The sequence below is a fragment of the Rhinoderma darwinii genome, chromosome 4 (genome assembly GCF_050947455.1).
Source record: "Rhinoderma darwinii isolate aRhiDar2 chromosome 4, aRhiDar2.hap1, whole genome shotgun sequence".
Classification (NCBI taxonomy): Eukaryota; Metazoa; Chordata; class Amphibia; order Anura; family Rhinodermatidae; genus Rhinoderma; species Rhinoderma darwinii.
Window position 1 is genome coordinate 399818655 of NC_134690.1, and position 17794 is coordinate 399836448.

Sequence of the window (17794 nt, forward strand, 5' to 3'; positions counted from 1 at the left end):
GTTTTTTTACGACTCTTTTTCAAAAAGCGCCACGTAAAAGGACACCCTGTAAAAAGATGTCTATGTCACTACTTGAGCCGTTCCTGGATCCGTTTTCCATTGACTCAATAGAAAAAAACGCTCCAAAGACGGCCGCAAAAAACGCAGCGAAAAAAACAAGTTTCATTAAAAAAACTTCTGAAAATCAGGGGCTGTTTTCCCTTGCCATGTGCACGGCTGTGATTTTCGGGTCGGCCGGCCGCGGGCCGTGCACATGGCCGAGGCCATTACTTTGAATGGGCTCCGGGCCATGCAGGGACGTGTGATTGTCCCCATAGGAATGAATGGGGCAGCAATTCTCCTGTGGATTGTCGGGGGAATTGCGGCCGCAAAAGCACGTTCGTGTGCATGGGGCCCAAGTGTATGAACATGGCCTCGTGCACACGACCTTGTTTTACTGGTCCGCAAATTCCCGGACCGTGGTCAGTATTTTGCGGATGAAATGCCATCCGTAGCGCCTCCGTGTGTCATCTGCAAAATGCGGATCATATAAAAAAAAAAGTGCAAGGAAAACAATGATGCCGACTTCCTGTCGCCGCTTAGCAACGTTTCCGCAAATTACGGTTGTCACACGGAGGTGTATCCGCAGTTTCCACGGGCTTCCGTTGACTTCTATGGGTAAGTCCGTAGCGAATTTGCGGACCGTAGTAAGACATGTCCCGAGTTTCTGCGGCTCATGTTTGCGGTCCTGGAAGGAACCGTGAAAACCACGTGCAGAATATAACACGTGCAGATTTTGCGGCGGATTTGCGACATTCTGAAGGCCGACATTTATTTATCCGTTGTCGGTTTTAAAACTTAGCCCAATGGTGCACGGCAGTTTAGTGCAAATATTTGCCACTTTATAGGCATTTGCCAGTTTAGAAAAGTGGGCGTGGTTTACTGCAAGTGGGCGTGGTCTACAACTTTTGCGCGTATTTTGCTGCACATTTACGTCTGCTCATAGCAAGTGTAGGTTTCAATTGTTGACTTTAGGACAGTCCATCTTGTTAATAAATTTGGCGCAATTAACTCCCACAAATGAAACGTCAGTCTTCAATCACTCGCCATTTTCAAGATGTCTGTTGGCGGTCAGTGAATGGAAACAATTTTACCTGCACTGCAGCAATGTAAGAAATCGTCAGAAGAGACAGATAGATTTGTGCTGCTGATGTGCTGCTCAACTTAAAACAGATTGTCTAGACTGGACACAATTGTAACAAACCCTCAGCTGTGAGAAGTCTAAGGTTCTGATTACATAGGGCAGATTTGAGCGGTTGAAATCAGCAGCAAAATTTGAATATTTAGGAAAATCTTGCTGCAGATTTCACCCCTTGTAATTGCGTCAAAATCCGCCACGTTTCCACAGCAGCACAGAGCATACAGCAGCAGAGCAAACCTCGTTTATTTGTGCTGCACATTTTTGTTTGCGGAATCTGTATTTACAATCTGCAGCAGATCCAACATGTCTAAACATAGCCTTAGATCTGTACAGGTTTTTTGTCTCAGGGAAGAAACAAGAATGTCCCCAGTCACTGACTGCAAACAGAGATCTTGTTAAGCAATAGGCAAGTGGCATTAGAAAATTCTAGAACACAATTTAGAGAACTAGTAGCGCTACAATTGTTGTTTTATAATGGACAATCTACAATTATTAATAGGTCACAAGATCAGCACACCCTTCTCCTGAAATACTCTGTGCTGCTGACACAATCTGTTCCATCTCTGCCCACTTCAAAACAGGGGGAAAAAAAATGTACAATGACCGTAAACGTCTTCAGTCAACAATAAAACACGCCGCAAAATGACGAACCCCCCAAACGTCACATCATATTCCAAATGTTCCTGGTCACATGTGTCATTCATCGCAGTGGTACGGAGAGATAATTATTACCTTCTCTCAGACGATGCACGATGAAGGTAAATCCCGTAGTACGCGGGTGCAGGACATATTCATACTTCTCAAGACCATTCTTTTCCGCAAATTCATGGCTGCGAGCTTTGGTATTTTCTAAAAAAAAAAAAAAGATACTCAGGATCAGTACAGGATAAGTAATGTAATGTATGTACACGGTGACTCCACCAGCAGAACAGTGAGTGCAGCTCTGGAGTATAATACAGGATGTAACTCCGGATCAGTACAGGATAAGTCATGTAATGTATGTGCACAGTGACTCCACCAGCAGAATAGCGAGTGCAGCTCTGGAGTATAATACAGGATGTAACTCAGGATCAGTACAGGATAAGTAATGTAATGTATGTACACGGTGACTCCACCAGCAGAACAGTGAGTGCAGCTCTGGAGTATAATACAGGATGTAACTCAGGATCAGTACAGGATAAGTAATGTACGTACACAGTGACTCCACCAGCAGAATAGTGAGTGCAGCTCTGGAGTATAATACTGTATGTAACTCAGGATCAGTGCAGAATAAGTAATGTAATGTATGTACACAGTGACTCCACCAGCAGAATAGTGAGTGCAGCTCTGGAGTATAATACAGGATGTAACTCCGGATCAGTACAGGATAAGTAATGCAATGTATGTACACAGTGACTCCACCAGCAGAATAGTGAGTGCAGCTCTGGAGTATAATACAGGATGTAACTCAGGATCAGTACAGGATAAGTAATGTATGTACACAGTGACTCCACCAGCAGAAAAGTGAGTGCAGCTCTGGAGTATAATACTGTATGTAACTCAGGATCAGTGCAGAATAAGTAATGTAATGTATGTACACAGTGACTCCACCAGCAGAATAGTGAGTGCAGCTCTGGAGTATAATACAGGATGTAACTCAGGATCAGTACAGGATAAGTAATGCAATGTATGTACACAGTGACTCCACCAGCAGAATAGTGAGTGCAGCTCTGGAGTATAATACAGGATGTAACTCAGGATCAGTACAGGATAAGTAATGTAATGTATGTACACAGTGACTCCGCCAGCAGAATAGTGAGTGCAGCTCTGGAGTATAATACAGGATGTAACTCAGGATCAGTACAGGATAAGTAATGTATGTATGTACACAGTGACTCCACCAGCAGAATAGTGAGTGCAGTTCTGGAGTATAATACAGGCTGTAACTCAGGATCAGTACAGGATAAGTAATGTAATGTATGTACACAGTGACTCCACCAGCAGAATAGTGAGTGCAGCTCTGGAGTATAATACAGGATGTAACTCAGGATCAGTACAGGATAAGTAATGTATGTACACAGTGACTCCACCAGCAGAAAAGTGAGTGCAGCTCTGGAGTATAATACTGTATATAACTCAGGATCAGTACAGGATAAGTAATATCATGTATGTACACAGTGACTCCACCAGCAGAATAGTGAGTGCAGCTCTGGAGTATAATACAGGATGTAACTCAGGATCAGTACAGGATAAGTAATGCAATGTATGTACACAGTGACTCCACTCTTTATATAAGCTGTAGGACAGCGTTCGGAGGAGGACATGAGCTTTAATTGGACGCCATCCCCAGTGCTGATCCTGAAACTAAATTTAACCCATTTCATTGTATCAACCAGACAGAGAACTCATAGAGAAATAATAGAATGGCGCGTTCTAGCAATATTTGTTCCGGATTGCTGCGCCCTTTCATTCAGCACGTTCTTACTTGGCAGCCTGGGCTATGCAACACAACAAAGGTGAGTTATGGCAACGAAATCCGCGATTCATGAGGAGCAGTGGGTTGGATCGGATGACGTGCGCGGTGCTGCAGTTTTTCTCTGGCACAATGTCAGTAACCGCGGTACAGTGATTAATGGAAGACTGCTCCAACAGCCATGAATCAATGGAAAATGTTCTCCCCTATCCAAGAGTGAGATGTAGTGTCTGATACACTGACAGGCAGGATAGATAGAATAGATAGAATAGATAGATAGAATAGATAGATAGAATAGATAGATAGAATAGATAGATAGAATAGATAGATAGAATAGATAGAATAGATAGATAGAATAGATAGATAGAATAGATAGATAGAATAGATAGATAGAATAGATAGATAGAATAGATAGATAGAATAGATAGATAGAATAGATAGATAGATAGATAGATAGATAGATAGATAGATAGATAGATAGATAGATAGATAGATAGATAGATAGATAGATAGATAGATAGATAGATAGATAGATAGATTAGATAGATATGAGATAGATAGATAGATAGATAGATAGATAGATAGATAGATAGATAGATAGATAGATAGATAGATAGATAGATAGATAGATAGATAGATAGATATAGATAGATAGATAGATAATGACTTGAAACTTTCCATTCACATGTTTGTATAAAAAAAAAAAAATCACATTCTGATATCGGATGTATTATACAGTTCTGTACCTCAGCTGCTGCAGAACTTCATCTTCCACACCTCAGTTGCTACAGAATATCATAATACACAACCCAGCTGCTGCAGAACCTCAAACACTAGTAAATTTCCTACAGGGCTATTCCAAGAGGACCCTATAGACCCCTGTTCATCCAGAGCTAGCTGGTTCATGAATAGAATGACAGAATAGTGAAGACTGACACTTATGGAGACATAGCAGTGGGAGAAATGTAACCATGCAACCCTCATGATCTATGGAAAGTGGAGTGACAATGAATGTCATTAATGGTCGTCATCGGTGGCTGTCACCCGCACCCGCAGAAGACCTAGGAGAGGGGCTTATATTTCTAGAAACATCTTTTATGACTGGGGGAGGGGAGATATTCTCTAATCTGGAAGCTCATTCCAGGCAGGTGCGTCATGAAGTCCCTCCGTTGCCTCATTACTCTCAAGATATCCCCAGAGTCTTATCTGTACTTACAATATTGGAACTTTCCATGATTTTCCTCCGTCATTAACTATACAGCGACAGGTGTAAAGCAAAATATCAGGGAAATAATGATGGAAAAAAATCCTCAAGAGAAGAGGTGGCGGCGGCCCTTTAAGTAGAACAAAACCGGCCGGTGTGATTACACCCTAAGATAGTTGGTTAAATCAAATATATATTTACCCCAAAAAATGGACCCCCCCCCCCCCAACTCTCCTGCGCACATGATGTAAAATATATGTACAGTGCCTTACATGCGCTGCTGCTATAGCACTATGGAAACAGCAGAATAGTGAGTGCAGCTCTGGAGAATAATACAGGATGTAACTCAGGATCAGTACAGGATAAGTAATGTAATGTATGTACACAGTGACTCCACCAGCAGAATAGTGAGTGCAGCTCTGGAGTATAATACAGGATGTAACTCAGGATCAGTACAGGATAAGTAATGTAATGTATGTACACAGTGACTTCACCAGTAGAATAGTGAGTGCAGCTCTGGAGTATAATACAGGATGTAACTCAGGATCAGTACAGGATAAGTAATGTAATGTATGTACACAGTGACTCCACCAGCAGAATAGTGAGTGCAGCTCTGGAGTATAATAAAGGATGTAACTCAGGATCAGTAATGTAATGTATGTACACAGTGACTCCACCAGCAGAATAGTGAGTGCAGCTCTGGAGTATAATACAGGATGTAACTCAGGATCAGTACAGGATAAGTAATGTAATGTATGTACACAGTGACTCCACCAGCAGAATAGTGAGTGCAGCTCTGGAGTATAATAAAGGATGTAACTCAGGATCAGTAATGTAATGTATGTACACAGTGACTCCACCAGCAGAATAGTGAGTGCAGCTCTGGAGTATAATACAGGATGTAACTCAGGATCAGTACAGGATAAGTAATGTAATGTATGTACACAGTGACTCCACCAGCAAAATATTGGGTACAGCTCTGTAGTATAATACAGGATGTAACTCAGGATCAGTACAGGATAAGTAATGTAATGTATGTACACAGTGACTCCAGCAGCAGAATAGTGAGTGCAGCTCTGGGGTATAATACAGGATGTAACTCAGGATCAGTACAGGATAAGTAATGTAATGTATGTACACAGTGACTCCCCCAGCAGAATAGTGAGTACAGCTCTGTAGTATAATACAGGATGTAACTCAGGATCAGTACAGGATAAGTAATGTAATGTATGTACACAGTGACTCCACCAGCAGAATAGTGAGTGCAGCTCTGGAGTATAATACAGGATGTAACTCGGGATCAGTACAGGATAAGTAATATAATGTATGTACACAGTGTCTCCACCAGCAGAATAGTGAGTGCAGCTCTGGAGTATAATACAGGATGTAACTCAGGATCAGTACAGGATAAGTAATGTAATGTATGTACACAGTGACTCCTCCAGCAGAATAGTGAGTGCAGCTCTGGAGTATAATACAGGATGTAACTCAGGATCAGTACAGGATAAGTAATGTAATGTATGTACACAGTGACTCCACCAGCAGAATAGTGAGTGCAGCTCTGGAGTATAACACAGGATGTAACTCAGGATCAGTACAGGATAAGTAATGTAATGTATGTACACAGTGACTCCACCGGCAGAATAGTGAGTGCAGCTCTGGAGTATAATACAGGATGTAACTCAGGATCAGTACAGGATAAGTAATGTAATGTATGTGCACAGTGACTCCACCAGCAGAATAGTGAGTGCAGCTCTGGAGTATAATACAGGGTGTAACTCAGGATCAGTACAGGATAAGTAATGTAATGTATGTACACAGTGACTCCTCCAGCAGAATAGTGAGTGCAGCTCTGGAGTATAATACAGGATATAACTCAGGATCAGTACAGGATAAGTAATGTTATAATTTATAGTTTCTCACTATTGTGCTGGTGGAGTCACTGTGTACATATATACATCGGGTTAGGTGATGACGGGGTGGGTGGTCACATAGCGGGTTCTGTATAATTGATTTTCATGCTCTGAGCATTATTAAGTATACAGGTATTATTTACATATACATGAATGATCTATTGTTATAGTATTTTATATATGTAGCAGAGCTAAGTTTACAATTGAACATTTTCTTATTGTTTTGTGATGACTCAGTTGATAGACAGTTCTGTACGTAGATTCACGCGTTTCTTAGCCGATGCTTAACATGTCTGGAGTAATTATCTTTCACCCGGTATTAAATCGCGGTCATTTAGGTAGATTTAAAAGCACAGTCTGGCGAAGTACACGCTGTTCTGTCCTGACGTAGAAAATCCATTCTGCTCACAATAACCTGCCTGTAAATAGATAAGTACCCGCGTGTTTCACGATTTGCCGGCATTTTAATGGATCCGCAGCTGAAGTATTCCAGGAAGAAACCGTTACGGTCGCACACAATGGACGACGCGGCGCCGTTTATTAGAACTTTTTCTCAAACAAACAAAGGCGGAAAAAAATAAAGAAAAAAAAGTATTGTCAATAAATCAGAGAATGAGGGAAAAAAACAAAAACATTCTGTACTGGAGGAGAATTCAGAGCATCAAATATAACGGAGGGGACAAAAACACATTTCTTGTAGGGGTCGGACACGAGATTTATATAATGGAGATAGATGAGAGATTTAGGTATGAAGACCTCCCTGGTAGTCTAAGGTAGTGGAAGGGTTAATGTTACCAGTTCTGGGGGGGGGGGGGGGGGTCTAGTGTAGAAGATGGGGTTAAAACTTAATTTCCTAGAGGTCCCAGGGTAGTAATGCCCCCTCCCTTGATGGTCTGGAGTAGAAGGGCGGGTTAATAGCTGGGGGTGTAGGGTAGAGGAGGGGTTAAGGAGTCATTCACTGGTGGTCTAGGTAAAGGGGTTGACCAGGATTACAAAAACATGGCTGTTTTCTTCCAAAAAACAGCGCCACACCTGCCGACAGGTTGTTTGTGATATAGAATGAAGCGGAGCTGCAATACCAGACACAACCTGTGAAGTGGACAGGGCTGTACTGCAATACCACACACAACCTGTGGGCAGGTGTGGCGCTGTTTTCGTAATCCTGTACAATCCTTTTATGGCCCACTTTTTTGGTGGTCGAAGGTAAATATGTCACTCCAATGTGGTCTATGGTAAAAGTTAATAACTGGACGTCTAGGGTGGAAAAGGGTTTAAGATTTAATTCCTTGGTGGTATAGGGTATAAGAGGGGGGTTCATATTTAGCTCCTTGGTGGTCTAGGGTAAAAGAGGGGATTAATATTTAAATCCCTGGTGGTCTAGGGTAATGCGACTTTCATTGGTGGTCTAACGTAAAAGACCTATCTTGAGGGGCGTTTTCTGCCTCAAGAACCCCATTGAATTCAATTGGAGATGCCACGTTTTTTGCCACGTTTCTTTCCTTTGCCTCTTGAAAAAAAACAAGGTAAAAAACGCCGAAAAAAACGCATCTGGTGCAAAACCACTTAAAAAAAAAAAAACGGAGCTGATTTTTTCCAGGCAGAATTTCAAAATACGCCTGGAAAAACGGTAGTTAACGCCAACAAACATCTGCCCATTGGGATTCAATGGGAAAACTGCGTTTTGTTCAGACGTGGCTTTTTTTTACGCCGTCATTTTAAAAAACCGTGCATAAAAAACCCTTGGAAAAAGGAGATGTCACTTCTGGAGCTGTTTTTCATTATGTCAATGGAAATAGCTCCAAAAAAGGCTAAAAAAAAAACACTTGAACATTTTTTTTTCGGCTACAAAACTGGCTGAGAATCAGAGGTTGCTTTCTCGGACAACAGCGCCGTCATTTTCAGCAGTTTTTTATTCTGCGTGTGAACGTACCCTTATGGTCCACACAGCAGACGCAGTAAGAATCGGCCGGACACAGTGCGGTCACATGACATCATTGCGGCCAGGATAGTTTGGCAACAAAGCGCCCATTAAGAGGATGACCTGCCCTACCTTTTACCGGGCGTACGTTACAAACGGGGGCTACAATTAAAAAAAATCACTGGAGTGTCTCTTTAACATGGGCCAAGGACTCTGTTTTTGTTTTTGTACAGGATTTTTTATTTTGTGACTTTTTGTATAGCCGTTCTTTATGGCGTTTTTGAAATTCTATAGAATAGTCAAAAGGAAAGAAACAAAATGCAGAAAAACCCGCCATACTAAGCTAAAACGCTGCAATACCGGCCACAGCTTAACCCGACAGGACAACAACTTCTTACAATAAAGTTGCCTCCTCAATCAGCTGTTATTGCCATGGTGGGATGTGAGTGGCCACTGCGGCGGAATTAGGTTACTACATTCAAAAAAAGTATATTTTTATATACATGGACACACTGTGTACTCCAAAGTGGAAGCTGCTATAAGCAGGACCGCTCTGTTCTGGACCAAAACTGGTCCTGATAGGACTACTGCTTTAAGACCTCATGTATTCGGCAGTATTTGGGATCCGTGTAAGAAAACCTCAAATACGGCACCCATATAATCCCATAAACCCATGCTGTGCCTCCGATTCTACATGCATTCTGCATTATGGCGTCTCCTCTAGGGGAGTACACGGCGCCACCAGGAGTGCACTAACCATAAGGACCCATTATGCAGTCCATGCACCGCTGTATGGTCCTGTGTACATGGCATTACCAAAAACAAAAAACAATAGTGTCATTTATATGTTGAGCGCTGATCATTGGAATTCTGGGTTTAAAACCGACCAGTGCAAATACCTGCAAAAACTTTACAGATCCATCCCTGTACTTATAGAAGTTTCCTCACACTCCAAGATTGTGAGCTCCAAAGAGGACAGGGGCTGAAGTTAGTGAGGACAGAAACTGGACTGTATCATTGTATGAAATTATGCTGCTAAGTAAATAAAAGCAGGAAAAATGTATGTCAAAAATAGAAGAAAAACAGAAACTGCACAGACCAAATGATTCACAAGAACACCATAGATCCATGGAGCAACAAGAAAGTACACCGTGACCCGCCCTGGGGAAGACGTCTCTATAAGTAACATGTGAAGCGTGCAGGCTCAAGATCATCCAGATCTGCAGCACAACTGTATTCTAGAGGACGACGCTTCATCCAAAATCCATGTTTCAGTTGTGTAGCATGGATCAGAAATAACTACTATAATACTGCCCCCTATATACAAGAATATAACTACTATAATACTGCCCCCTATATACAAGAATATAACTACTATAATACTGCCCCCTATATACAAGAATATAACTACTATAATACTGCCACCTATATACAAGAATATAACTACTATAATACTGCCACCTATATACAAGAATATAACTACTATAATACTGCCTCCTATATACAAGAATATAACTACTATAATACTGCTCCTATATACAAGAATATAACTACTATAATACTGCTCCCCATATACAAGAATATAACTACTATAATACTGCCCCTATATACAAGAATATAACTACTATAATACTGCCCTCTATATACAAGAATATAACTACTATAATACTGCTCCCCATATACAAGAATATAACTACTATAATACTGCCCCTATATACAAGAATATAACTATTCTAATACTGCCCCCTATATACAAGAATATAACTACTATAATACTGCCCCCTATATACAAGAATATAACTACTATAATACTGCTCCACATATACAAGAATATAACTACTATAATACTGCCTCCTATATACAAGAATATAACTACTATAATACTGCTCCTATATACAAGAATATAACTACTATAATACTGCTCCCCATATACAAGAATATAACTACTATAATACTGCCCCTATATACAAGAATATAACTACTATAATACTGCCCTCTATATACAAGAATATAACTACTATAATACTGCTCCCTATATACAAGAATATAACTACTATAATACTGCCTCTATATACAAGAATATAACTACTATAATACTGCTCCCCATATACAAGAATATAACTACTATAATACTGCCTCCTATATACAAGAATATAACTACTATAATACTGCCCCTATATACAAGAATATAACTACTATAATACTGCCTCTATATACAAGAATATAACTACTATAATACTGCTCCCCATATACAAGAATATAACTACTATAATACTGCCTCCTATATACAAGAATATAACTACTATAATACTGCTCCTATATACAAGAATATAACTACTATAATACTGCCCCTATATACAAGAATATAACTACTATAATACTGCCCTCTATATACAAGAATATAACTACTATAATACTGCTCCCCATATACAAGAATATAACTACTATAATACTGCCCCTATATACAAGAATATAACTATTCTAATACTGCCCCCTATATACAAGAATATAACTACTATAATACTGCCCCCTATATACAAGAATATAACTACTATAATACTGCTCCACATATACAAGAATATAACTACTATAATACTGCCTCCTATATACAAGAATATAACTACTATAATACTGCTCCTATATACAAGAATATAACTACTATAATACTGCTCCTATATACAAGAATATAACTACTATAATACTGCTCCCCATATACAAGAATATAACTACTATAATACTGCCCCTATATACAAGAATATAACTACTATAATACTGCCCTCTATATACAAGAATATAACTACTATAATACTGCTCCCCATATACAAGAATATAACTACTATAATACTGCTCCCCATATACAAGAATATAACTACTATAATACTGCCTCCTATATACAAGAATATAACTACTATAATACTGCTCCCCATATACAAGAATATAACTACTATAATACTGCCCCTATATACAAGAATATAACTACTATAATACTGCCCTCTATATACAAGAATATAACTACTATAATACTGCTCCCCATATACAAGAATATAACTACTATAATACTGCCCCTATATACAAGAATATAACTACTATAATACTGCCCCCTATATACAAGAATATAACTACTATAATACTGCTCCTATATACAAGAATATAACTACTATAATACTGCCCTCTATATACAAGAATATAACTACTATAATACTGCTCCCCATATACAAGAATATAACTACTATAATACTGCCCCTATATACAAGAATATAACTATTCTAATACTGCCCCCTATATACAAGAATATAACTACTATAATACTGCCCCCTATATACAAGAATATAACTACTATAATACTGCTCCACATATACAAGAATATAACTACTATAATACTGCCTCCTATATACAAGAATATAACTACTATAATACTGCTCCTATATACAAGAATATAACTACTATAATACTGCTCCTATATACAAGAATATAACTACTATAATACTGCTCCCCATATACAAGAATATAACTACTATAATACTGCCCCTATATACAAGAATATAACTACTATAATACTGCCCTCTATATACAAGAATATAACTACTATAATACTGCTCCCCATATACAAGAATATAACTACTATAATACTGCTCCCCATATACAAGAATATAACTACTATAATACTGCCTCCTATATACAAGAATATAACTACTATAATACTGCTCCCCATATACAAGAATATAACTACTATAATACTGCCCCTATATACAAGAATATAACTACTATAATACTGCCCTCTATATACAAGAATATAACTACTATAATACTGCTCCCCATATACAAGAATATAACTACTATAATACTGCCCCTATATACAAGAATATAACTACTATAATACTGCCCCCTATATACAAGAATATAACTACTATAATACTGCTCCTATATACAAGAATATAACTACTATAATACTGCCCCTTATATACAAGAATATAACTACTATAATACTGCTCCTATATACAAGAATATAACTACTATAATACTGCCCTCTATATACAAGAATATAACTACTATAATACTGCCCCTATATACAAGAATATAACTACTATAATACTGCCCCTTATATACAAGAATATAACTACTATAATACTGCCCTCTATATACAAGAATATAACTACTAGAATACTGCCCCTTATATACAAGAATATAACTACTATAATACTGCTCCTATATACAAGAATATAACTACTATAATACTGCTCCCCATATACAAGAATATAACTACTATAATACTGCTCCCCATATACAAGAATATAACTACTATAATACTGCCTCCTATATACAAGAATATAACTACTATAATACTGCCCCTATGTACAAGAATATAACTACTATAATACTGCCCCCTATATACAAGAATATAACTACCATAATACTGCCCCTATATACAAGAATATAACTACTATAATACTGCCCCTATATACAAGAATATAACTACCATAATACTGCTCCTATATACAACAATATAACTACTATAATACTGCCTCCTATATACAAGAATATAACTACTATAATACTGCCTCCTATATACAAGAATAGAACTACTATAATACTGCCCCTATATACAAAAATAGAACTACTATAATACTGCCCCTATATACAAGAATATAACTACTATAATACTGCCCCCTATATACAAGAATATAACTACTATAATACTGCCTCCTATATACAAGAATATAACTACTATAATACTGCTCCCTATATACAAGAATATAACTACTATAATACTGCTCCTATATACAAGAATATAACTACTATAATACTGCCCCTATATACAAGAATATTACTATAATACTGCTCCCTGTATACAAGAATATAACTACTATAATACTGCTCCTATATACAAGAATATAACTACTATAATACTGTCTTCTATATACAAGAAAATAACTACTATAATACTGCCCCTATATACAAGAATATGTCTACTATAATACTGCTCCTATATACAAGAATATAACTACTATAATACTGCCCATATATACAAGAATATAACTACTATAATACTGCCCCTATATACAAGAATATAACTACTATAATACTGCCCCTATATATATACACACACAAGAATAGAACTACTATAATACTGCCTCCTATATACAAGAATATAACTACTATAATACTGCCTCCTATATACAAGAATATAACTACTATGATACTGCCCCCTATATACAAGAATATAACTACTATAATACTGCCCCCTATATACAAGAATATAACTACTATAATACTGCCCTCTATGTACAAGAATATGACTACTATAATACTGCCCCTATATACAAGAATATGTCTACTATAATACTGCCCCTATATACAAGAATATGTCTACTATAATACTGCTCCTATATACAAGAATATAACTACTATAATACTGGCCCTATATACAAGAATATAACTACTATAATACTGCCCATATATACAAGAATATAACTACTATAATACTGCCCCTATATACAAGAATATAACTACTATAATACTGCCCCTATATATATACACAAGAATAGAACTACTATAATACTGCCTCCTATATACAAGAATATAACTACTATAATACTGCCTCCTATATACAAGAATATAACTACTATGATACTGCCCCCTATATACAAGAATATAACTACTATAATACTGCCCCCTATATACAAGAATATAACTACTATAATACTGCCCTCTATATACAAGAATATAACTACTATAATACTGCCCTCTATGTACAAGAATATAACTATTATAACACCGCCTCCTATATACAAGCATATAACTACTATAATACTGCCCCCTATATACAAGAATATAACTACTATAATACTGCCCCCTATATACAAGAATATAACTACTATACTACTCCCTATATACAATATAACTACTATAATACTGCCCCCTATGTACAAGAATATAACTATTATAACACCGTCTCCTATATACAAGAATATAACTACTATAATACTGCCCCCTATATACAAGAATATAACTACTATAATACTGCCCCCTATATACAAGAATATAACTACTATAATACTGCTCCTATATACAAGAATATAACTACTATAATACTGCTCCTATATACAAGAATATAACTACTATAATACTACTCCCTATATACAAGAATATAACTACTATAACACTGCTCCTATATACAAGAATATAACTACTATAATACTGCCCCCTATATACAAGAATATAACTACTATAATACTGCTCCTATATACAAGAATATAACTACTATAATACTGCCTCCTATATACAAGAATAGAACTACTATAATACTGCCCCCTATATACAAGAATATAACTACTATAATACTGCTCCTATATACAAGAATATAACTACTATAATACTGCCCCCTATATACAAGAATATAACTACTATAATACTGCTCCTATATACAAGAATATAACTACTATAATACTGCCCCCTGTATACAAGAATATAACTACTATAATACTGCTCCATATGTACAAGAATATAACTACTATAATACTGCCCCTTATATACAAGAATATAACTACTATAATACTGCCCCTATATACAAGAATATAACTACTATAATACTGCTCCTATATACAAGAATATAACTACTATAATACTGCCCCCTATATACAAGAATATAACTAGTATAATACTTCCCCCTATATACAAGAATATAACTACTATAAGGGTATGTGCACACACACTAATTACGTCCGTAATTGACGGACGTATTTCGGCCGCAAGTCCCGGACCGAACTCAGTGCAGGGAGCCGGGCTCCTAGTATCATAGTTATGTACGATGCTAGGAGTCCCTGCCTCTCTGCAGGACAACTGTCCCGTACTGTAATCATGTTTTCAGTACGGGACAGTAGTTCCACGGAGAGGCAGGGGCTCCTAGCATCGTACATAACTATGATGCTAGGAGCCCGGCTCCCTGCACTGTGTTCGGTCCGGTACTTGCGGCCGAAATACGTCCGTCAATTACGGACGTAATTAGTGTGTGTGCACATACCCTAATACTGCTCCTATATACAAGAATATAACTACTATAATACTGTCCCCTATATACAAGAATATAACTACTATAATACTGCTCCCCATATACAAGAATATAACTACTATAATACTGCCCCCTATGTAACACACATGAATAATGACAGCGATAGATTCCCACGGATTCCTGGTTCACATATAGACGGAGTTCGGTCTTCTCGGAGATTCCACAACAGGATTTATATTTGAAGCCTTTAAATCTAATGTCTATTCCGGGGTCTGACTAGCGCCAAACATTATTAATAACTTGTCATCTTTACTTAAGTGGAGACCTTTATAATATGACGACTTTCGGATGTTTCTTCTCCTCCTGCCAAGTTCCTTCTTTTTACCTCGCTCACAGATAAACTACAAAACGTTCATCAACCCAATTTTGTCTTTGTCATCGGACAATCTCTTCCTCTTCTTAATTCGCTCCTCAACCCCCATCTTCTGATTTTGGGACAAGTTGTACATTTTGGCGTTCGGTGAATAGGCGCCAGCTGGCGAGTAAGCGCGTGACCGGTGAGAGGTCTCGTTGCCGTCCTCTGAAATCATCGTGTTTGTAGAAAATCTGGAAATTTCGCTGGAATGAGGACGTCTCGGCGGTAGCCTTAAACAAACACTCATTTCATTTTCACATTTTCACCGCGTTTGTGTTGGAACGACATGAGAGATGTAAGAAGATACAAATTCGTTTGAAGGATTTTTATAAAAACTTCACTCCTTTGAAGTGGATGATAAAACACGAGACGAGTTGTTTCTTACCCGAGATGCTTCCTAAACTCTTCTATGAGACGTTTCACTTGGAACGACCCCAAAAACGGCAATAGAAGCATCGGCGCCCTAAATATCCCAATAATAATAGAAGTGGGAAATAGATCTTTAAAAAAATATTCCGGGTAAAACTTTAAAATCGTACAGGTGGTCTCACCAGAGGAGTGGATCCTTAAACCACACTTGGGTTGATGTTGGCTAAACGGAGGTACGGAGTCTATTCACCCTAGAACCCCTGCGAGGGGCATAGCCTATCCCGGGCGTATTCCCAGATCAAGTTCCCCAGAGTAATCACCAGCTGGCGGCAGTTGTAATCCAAAAAAAGCAAGGAAGCGGATCAGGATGCGAGAAACCAGAGGTGCAGAAGACGAGCCGGTGGGGGTCAAACTACACGTACTAGGCGACACCATGAAGGAGCAATAGTCGAAATCGGAAAGAAGGACAACGTCAAGGTCAAAACCCGAAACAACTAGCCAGAAGGGAATATACCTTAATCCACAGGCAAATGTATCCAGCCGAATGGCTCTTTTAAAGTAGGCGCTCGATGACGTCATCAGAGCAGGCTGGTAGTCAGAGACCGGTACTGTAAGCACAGAATCGGCGGCTGCGAGTAGGAGAGTGCTTCTTGGTCAGGACGTGTTTTCTTACTGCTCCTAGCAACCCCTATCGAGACAGTCAAAGGTGGCCCTTCCACTATGATGACTTGGGAATGACCCATGAGCTTCTTTCTATGGCCCTTGGGAAGGCCAAAGATGATAATGTTACGTTCCACTCTCCCCCTTTACTTACTGTAACCATGGTACAGACAAGATAGGGGAGGAGCATGACACCATCATGTACAGCGTATCCAAGAGCCGTGAAAAGACACTCTTATGTTAGGTCGAAATATCCTCAACATGGCTTCCAGAAGATGTAAGACCCCATGCAGACGGCTGTATTTTCATACATCCGTAAATACGGATCCGTAGTCATCCGCAACTTATCCGCATATGGATGTAGCCATCTTTAAAGTGTAGCTAAACGTTTGACAAACTTCTGACATGTCATAGTGACATGTCAGAAGTTTGTATTGCTGGGGGTCCGAGCACAGAGACCCCCACCAATCACTAGAACGAAGCAGCTGGAGCGCTTGTGTGAGCGCTCAGCCGCTTCGTGTCTGTTCGGCTTTTTCCAGAAATAAATGTATCGGAGTACGGACTCAATAGACAATATATGACCCCGTATTCCGATACATCGGCTTTCCGGAAAAAGCCAAACAGACACAAAGTGGCTGAGCGCTCACACGAGCGCTTCAGCTGCTTCGTTCTAG

The 17794-nt window shown here is 38.5% G+C and overlaps 1 protein-coding gene across 2 annotated transcripts in view; it reads right to left on the reverse strand.

The window, feature by feature from the left end:
- The window catches only part of LCLAT1 (lysocardiolipin acyltransferase 1), a 114501-nt gene that overhangs the window by 55983 nt on the left and 40724 nt on the right, over nucleotides 1-17794 (reverse strand). For both annotated transcript variants that reach the window (XM_075863440.1, XM_075863439.1), the window contains exon 5: nucleotides 1913-2029. In XM_075863440.1, the coding sequence (XP_075719555.1) occupies nucleotides 1913-2029 (117 nt within the window). The remainder of the gene's footprint in view (nucleotides 1-1912; nucleotides 2030-17794) is intronic.